General features: G+C 33.5%; 1 protein-coding gene across 1 annotated transcript in view; it reads left to right on the top strand.

Annotated features, from left to right (window-relative positions):
- HTR1E (5-hydroxytryptamine receptor 1E) overlaps window positions 1-6,953 on the top strand; it is a 61,038-nt gene extending 54,085 nt beyond the window's left edge. Inside the window, exon 2 of the mRNA XM_006926333.1 lies at window positions 5,457-6,953. Coding sequence (XP_006926395.1) covers window positions 5,639-6,736 — 1,098 coding nt within the window. The 5' untranslated portion in view covers window positions 5,457-5,638 and the 3' untranslated portion in view covers window positions 6,737-6,953. The remainder of the gene's footprint in view (window positions 1-5,456) is intronic.
- The last annotated feature ends 1,103 nt before the right edge of the window (window positions 6,954-8,056 follow it).

The raw sequence follows: 8,056 nt of genomic DNA, 5'->3' as shown, positions 1-8,056 counted from the left end.
GAAAGATTAAATGCTTCCTCTCTAAGATAAGTCATAAGATAAAGATGTCTACTCTCACTATTGATAATCAACATAATACTAAAAGGTCTAGCCAGTTCAATGAGGCTAGAAAAGGCATACAGATGAGAAAGAAAAAATAAAAGTGTTGCACTTTGCAAATGACATGATCGTCTATGTAGAAAACCCAAGAACCTACCAAAAATGTCCTATAACTAATAAGAGTTAAACAAGTTTGCATAACACAAGATTAACACACAAAATCAATCATATTTCTATGTCTTAAAAATAAACATGTGAAAACTGAAATTAAAAACACAATGCCATTTATAATCACTCCAAAGAAAATAAATAAAAAGATGGTAGAATTAAAATCAAGCATATCTATAATTGTAATAATTACATTAAGTGTAAATGATCTAAACATCCTAATTAAAATGCAGAGAATGTTAGACTGGATGAAAATGCAAGACTAAACTAGAGGCTGTCTGTAAGAATCCCACTAAATATAAAAACATAGATAGATTAAAAGTAGAAGAATAGAAAAAAGATATACCATACAAATACTAACTAAAAGAAAGCTGGGTGGCTATATTAGTATCATAGTAAAACATCAGAACATAGAACAGAGTAAACATCAGAACATAGAACATTATTAGGGACAAATGAGAACATTACAAAATGATATAATAGTCAATTCATCAAGAGAACATAACAGTTCTAAATTAGTATCTAATAACAGCGTATCAAAATACTTTGACAGAACTAAAGAGAGGGACTGACTTAAGGGAGGGATTGGCATACCCACAATTATAGTTGGAGCTTTTAACACTCTTCTCTCAATAATTGATAGATCAAGTTAACAAAACATTAGTAAAGGTATAGAAGATTTGAACAATACTGTCAAGCAATTTACATGGAACAATCACAGTATATACATTATTTTAAACACACGTATATATAACGCTACCAGAATAGACTATAAGCTGAGCCATAAAATCAGTTTCAATAAATTTCAAATGATTGAAATTATATAGACTATGTTTTGTGAGCCTGAGTATGATGGAATTAAAAAAATAAATTTTAAAAGAAACTATAAAATCCTTAAAAATTTTAAAGTTAAAAAAAATGCACTCCTAAATATTTTATAAATCAAATAAGAAACCATAAAAAAAATTAAAAAATATTTCTGGCTAATGATAATGAAAATACAAATATTAAAAATTTTAGAATGCAGCTAAAATAGTGTTTAGAGCAAATTTTCTATTTCTAAATGCTTCTATTGTTGGTGAAAAAAAAGTCTTAAACTAATTATCTTGTTTAGAGCAAAATTTCTATTTCTAAATGCTTCTATTGTTGGTGGAAAAAAAAGTCTTAAACTAATTATTGTCTACATTAACAGACCTAAAAAAGAACATAAAGTAAGTAAAGGAAGGAAATAATAAATATAAAGGCTGAAAGTAATTAAATAGATAATAGATAATAGAAGAAATCGAGTCATTCAAAAGGTTATTTGCAAAGATCAATAAAATTGAAAAATTCTTACCTATACCAATGATCAAGGAAAAAAACTAAAATTATCGATATCAAGAATGAAAAAGGAAAATCACTATATATATTACAGGCATTAAAAGGATGTAAAAGAAATATTATAATCAATTTTATGACTATGAACTTATCAAATGAAATAGACAAATTCTTTAAATGACATAAATTGCCAAAAGTGACACAAGAATAAATAGAAATTCTGAAAAGCCCTATGTATGTTAAAGAATTTAAATTTATAATTAAAAATCTTTCCATAAGGAAAACTCGAGATCCAAAGGATCCACCAGTACATTTCATCAAATATTTGCAAAAGAAATGACACCCATATTTCTCAAACTCTTTCAGAAAGTTTTTGAGCACTTATTTTTTAAGGCCAACATAGCTTTGATACCTAAACCAGACAAGATAAAGGAAAAATTTTTTTTACACAACTATCTCTCATAAACATAAATAAAAATTCTTAACAAAATATTAGTACAAAATCAAATTCAGCAATATACAAAAAGGATACTACACTATAGCTAACTGCAGTTTTTCCAAAAATGCAAAATTGGTTTAACATCTAAAAATTAATCACTGTAATTCACCACATTAACAGAATAAAGAAAATAGGTCATAAAATCATCTTAATGGTTGAAAAGATAGATTTGATAAAATTAACTACACGCTTGTTATTTTTTTAAAAAAAATCAGCAATTTAGGAATAGGAGAAAAATTGGTCAAACTAATAACAAAAGGAATCTAAGATAAATATTGCTAATATTATATTAATGGTTACTTATGAACATTTCCTCTGATATTGGGAACAAAGTAAGAATATCTGGTTTCACCACTTCTACTCAGCATTTTACTGGGATTCTAATTGGTATAATAAGGCAAGAGAAAGAAAAAAGAAATAAAATTGGAAAAGAAATAAAACTGTCTCTATTTGCAAATAACCTAATTATTATTTTCATAGAAAAATTATAAGAATCTACAAAATATCTACTAGAATTGATAAGGGTATTTAGCAAGCTCATAGGTTTAAAATTAATATTCAAAAATCCATTGTATTTATCTATACAAGCAATAAAAATGGAAAATGAAACAAGTACCACTTATAAAACATCAAAAACATTAAAACACATAAGGATAAATTTGAATAAATATGTGCAAAACACTGAAAACCACAAATGTTACTGAGAGAAATTAAAAAATACCAAACTAAATGAAGAATGCTACTTCGTTCATGAATTGTACGATGCATAATATCAATAAGTTTTAATTCTCCTTAAATTATTCTGTAATTTCTATACGATCCCAATGAAAAATCCAGCAGGGTTTTTGTAGAAACTGACAATTTGATTCTAAAATTTATATGGAAATTCATAGAACCTAGAATAGCCAAAACAATCTTGAAAAAGAAGAACAAAGTTGGAGTCACACCACCTGATCTCATAACTTACTAATAAAGACAATGCTGTATTGGCATCAAGGCAGATCAATGGAATAGAAGAGAGAGTATAGAAATAAAATGACACGTATTTCAATGGGAACAGTCTTTCCCACAAAAAGTGTTGAAATAATGCAACATCCATATGAGGGGAAAAAAAACCTTAACACCTACCTCACACCCAAATGCAAAATTTTATTCAAGATGGATCATGAACTATTGGTTCAAAAAATTCAGGAAACTGTTACTTTTACACAAAGAGCAAGGAGAGATGAGAGAAAGAGGCAGACCACTCCAGATTGGTAGGTGGCAGGCTTAATAAGCAAGAGAAATTACACATGAGGCTTGTTTTGAGAGGCCACAAGATGAATAGATCTCTGTGCCTGCCTGTCAAAATCTTAAAAGTTTATATAGACGCCTTAGGTTCAGTCACATATACCGTCCAGATGGTCTCGATAACACATTGCTCTTCGAAGGCTGAGTCCTTAAAAATGACTCTGGCTATGATAACAATGGGCAGAGAATACATTCGAAGGACCAGGGAGGAAGTGAGAAGCCTCTGATTGCCCCAAATAACTGCATTTACTAATTGCTTCTATTATCAAATTGAAATTTCTAAAGCTTTTTGTCTCTTATCCATGCTACTCTCTATATTCAATCTTACAATCAGAGTGGCAAAGACTTTTACTGAGAACTATTCTATTCAACAGACCTCAAGAACCAAGAAAGACATAACTAAGGATTAATATTTACAGGAAAAACAACTTTATTTAATTTTATTATGGAGAAAGAGGTCAAAATAGAGAAATAAACCCTTGGGACACAGGAAGATATGTACAGAAGTTGCCCAAGCATCTAGTAAATGGCTCAAATGCAACCTGAACCCAGGTCTATCTGATTCCAGAGCTCATACGCTTTTAATTTTATATCCTGGTCTCAAATGTAAATGCACATTTGAAGTGATTATAAAAGGAGAGAAAGATACCAGTGGAGAAGAAAACATTCCATTTGTAAGAAAGAGGGAATTGTTGGAACAAGTCACTCGGAAGAACTAGAGAAACACAAGGCATCCAAAAGTAGGTACATCCACAGAAACACTGTAAAAGTATAATGGAAACGGAGAGACCGAATGTTTCTCATTTAGCTACAGAATGATACAAACTGTCTTTAGAAAATAATTACTCCGTTTTTGTTTTTTAGTGAAATCAATATTACTTTATTTCATTTCATTTTCTATATCTGAAAGATCAATGGCACCCATGTTCCCTCTTCTTGGTTTTTGAGCTATGGGCAGGAGAAATTAAATCCTGAGCTAGACTTCACCTAGGCTGGAGATTTTGATTCCTGCTTCCTGCCTTTGCATCCCCACTCTACCCAAAGACTCTCCCCACTTTCACTTCCATTCCACATGCACCTCACGTGCTTCTGCCCTCATCTTTTGCTGAAATCACTGTGTCTATTAGGCCTAATCTACATCAATCTATGTCTATTCTTAAAATTGTTGAAACACCAGTTTTTCTTTGAAGTTTTCCTGGACTTAATCCTATAGATTCAGAGGATTTGATCCATGTCTAATCAACAGCCATTAGCTGTGAATGTCCCTATGTGAATTTTGATTGTCTTGTAAATATACATTTATATTTAACTTTACTTTTTGAAATTTTCTTATAGCTATGCAATCAATAAATGTCACTGACTATCTCATTGACTTTCCAGCTTAATCATAGCTATCCAATGGATGGATGATCAATAGGTAGATAGAAAGACAGACAAACAGACAGATGATATAAATAGAACACAAATGTTAGCCATAACTAAACACATTTTTTAAAATGTCGAGATCTTCAAGCTTAATAATGATGCTGTTTCATAATCAATTTACTGTATTATTCTGAGAACAATTTGCCATAAATATCAAAATAATATTATATGCTTTTCCTCCCTTTTTTCTCCAAAGAAATGTACAGTGGGATATATAAAATATCAGAAATAATTAGACAAAATCACACAATCCCACTGAGACATTAATATATCTCTGAAGTTAAATATTTCCTGTGAAACCATAAATATGGTTTGAAGGCTGCTTATTATAAACAATATATTTTTTTCTTTAAGGTAATGGTCCCAAAATTATTAAAGCATAATATAAAGTGAATGTATGTTTACAAATGTAAAAACAGCCTTTTATGTGTAAATTTGTACCGTATATAAGAGAAAAAACATAAAAAAGAAAGACATCTAGGCGGAAAGATAGACTTAAAATTTGATAATGTCTTCATCAGAAAGAGTTTGGTAACTTACCAAAAAAAAAAAAATCCTTTGAGAAGTAATGTTAAAGATGAAGTTTGCATGCAGAGAAGAAAAGAAAATTTATATCAAAATTGTGCAAAGAATTTATGAATACCAAAATATCATCATGTTTTCCAGGAAAGAGAATATAGTTTTTTCATTCACTAACCGGTAACATACTGTTTTCCAGGAATGCTTCATTCAGAAGAAATGCTGTGGTGCTTCCTTTTACCCACACAAAATGGAACACAGAGACTACATAGCTGAAGTTACAGTCCTCTTACAAATGAAAGACATTCAAGTCTAAGTAGTTTCCAGCTGAAGGAAAATAACCAACAGCTTCTCCACAGTGCATATTGGAACAGGAAAAACATGAACATCACTAACTGTACCACAGAAGCCAATGTGGCTGTGAGAGCCAAGACCATCACTGAGAAGATGCTCATTTCCATGACTCTAGTGATCATCACCACCCTGACCATGTTGCTAAATTTGGCTGTGATTATGGCCATCTGTACCACCAAAAAGCTCCACCAGCCTGCCAACTACCTGATCTGTTCTCTGGCTGTGACGGACCTCTTGGTGGCTGTGCTTGTCATGCCCTTGAGCATCATGTACATTGTCATGGACAGCTGGAAGCTAGGGTACTTCATCTGTGAGGTGTGGCTAAGCGTGGACATGACCTGCTGCACCTGCTCCATCCTCCATCTCTGTGTGATTGCCCTGGACAGGTATTGGGCCATCACCAATGCTATTGAATATGCAAGAAAGAGGACCGCCAAGAGAGCTGGACTGATGATCCTCACCGTCTGGACCATCTCCATCTTTATCTCCATGCCCCCTCTGTTCTGGAGGAGCCACCGCCAACTCAGCCCGCCTCCTAGTCAATGCACCATCCAGCATGACCATGTCATCTACACCATTTACTCTACTCTTGGGGCATTTTATATCCCTTTGACTTTGATATTGATTCTCTATTACCGGATTTACCATGCAGCCAAGAGCCTTTACCAGAAAAGAGGGTCAAGCCGGCACTTAAGCAGCAGAAGCACAGATAGCCAAAATTCATTTGCGAGTTGTAAACTTACACAGACTTTCTGTGTGTCTGACTTCTCCACCTCAGACCCTACCACAGAGTTTGAAAAGATCCACACTTCCATCAGGATCCCTCCCTTCGACAATGATCTGGATTACCCAGGAGAACGCCAGCAGATCTCCAGTACCAGGGAGCGCAAGGCAGCGCGCATCCTGGGACTGATTTTGAGTGCATTCATTTTGTCATGGCTGCCATTTTTTATCAAAGAGTTGATTGTAGGTTTGAGTATCTACACTGTGTCCTCTGAAGTAGCCGATTTTTTGACATGGCTTGGTTATGTTAATTCTCTGATCAACCCTCTGCTCTACACAAGTTTTAATGAAGACTTTAAGCTGGCTTTTAAAAAGCTCATTAGGTGCCGAGAACATACTTAGATTGTAAAAAGCCAGAAAGCATGACTTTTACCAGCCTCGTGAATGGACGTGGGTAAGGGGTGCAACTTCTTAATTCTTGAACATAGTTGGTTCAGGAGAGTTTGTAAGAATGTATTATCTTGTTTGTTTTGTTCTGTTTTGTTTGAGGCTTCTTATTTGGTGTGCTGTTTTCTACCTCTGGTCTTATTTGTGGTACATAATTTCAAATAAACATTATACAAAAAACAGACATTTCATAGAAGTAATAATAAGGTGAAATAGTAAATACATTTTTTTAGTCAGCTCAGTTAACCCTAAAATTAAAGAATGCCAAAATAAATCTTTATTTACAGAATTTCTTATTATAAATCAAATATTTGATAACTTGCCCTCATGTGGCATAACATCCAAGGTTATGGCTCCAAATGCTTACAAATTCTAGTGGCAATTGCATGACTACATAAAACTATAAAACTTTAAAAGAAAAAGTAGTGTGCTGTCATCTACTGCTTGCAGACATGAGCCAAAATCATTTACTGTGACTACATAGTATAGACGACATGCTCTGATTAGTTTATGATTAAATAAACTTCCTCATTCTCTAAAAAAAAAAAAAAAAATCCTGAAAGGAATATCCTGACATTTTCCTAGGCCTCTGATTATGAATATAAAACATAAGCAAATAAGAAATGATATAAATCTACTTTGGTCTCTGTGTTGCTATATTACTTGAAAAGCACGTGGGGCTCCTCCCATTCTAAGAAGTATCCTAGCTAAGCCTTGCATACACTCTCTCACTCTAGCAGGGTTAAAGTGAGAGTCAAATTTGGGGAGCTTTTAAAGTAGCTTAATGTGGTACAGTGATCAAATAAGGGAATATGTTACCCAAAGAGCTCTGTTGGAGAATGTTACTCATTAAATTACCAAATGTAGAATTGAAAAAAAATTAAAAGTCAAAAATCTATGTTTACAGCAAAAGCCACCCATCAGGAAATGAGTATGAAATTGTGTCTCCTGGAATTCCTATGGCATCCATGCCAGGCTGCACCCTGGAGCCAGGAGGCTGCAGGTGGGACCCAAGGCCACATATTGGCCTGACTCAACTGACCTGACCTGGAGTTACCTCTCTAAGTCCCATGGAGGAGCTCACCACTAAGTCAAGAGTGATGACAGAAAAGATTGAAAGTTTGTAAATTCTTGTATACTCCTAAGGAAATGACCGTTCTAAACATCTGCTCCTCACCTCTCTCCCACAGCCTCTCCCTATCTCTTCATTCTCCACAGATCATCTCTTCTTTGTTAACTGAGAAGACACCTCCACCTGCATGTTTTAGCCCTTAA

Source organism: Pteropus alecto, unplaced genomic scaffold, assembly GCF_000325575.1.
Source record: "Pteropus alecto unplaced genomic scaffold, ASM32557v1 scaffold7, whole genome shotgun sequence".
Taxonomy (NCBI): Eukaryota; Metazoa; Chordata; class Mammalia; order Chiroptera; family Pteropodidae; genus Pteropus; species Pteropus alecto.
The sequence above is the reverse complement of the archived record's forward strand: the minus strand, read 5'-3'. Positions and strand labels throughout refer to the sequence as shown.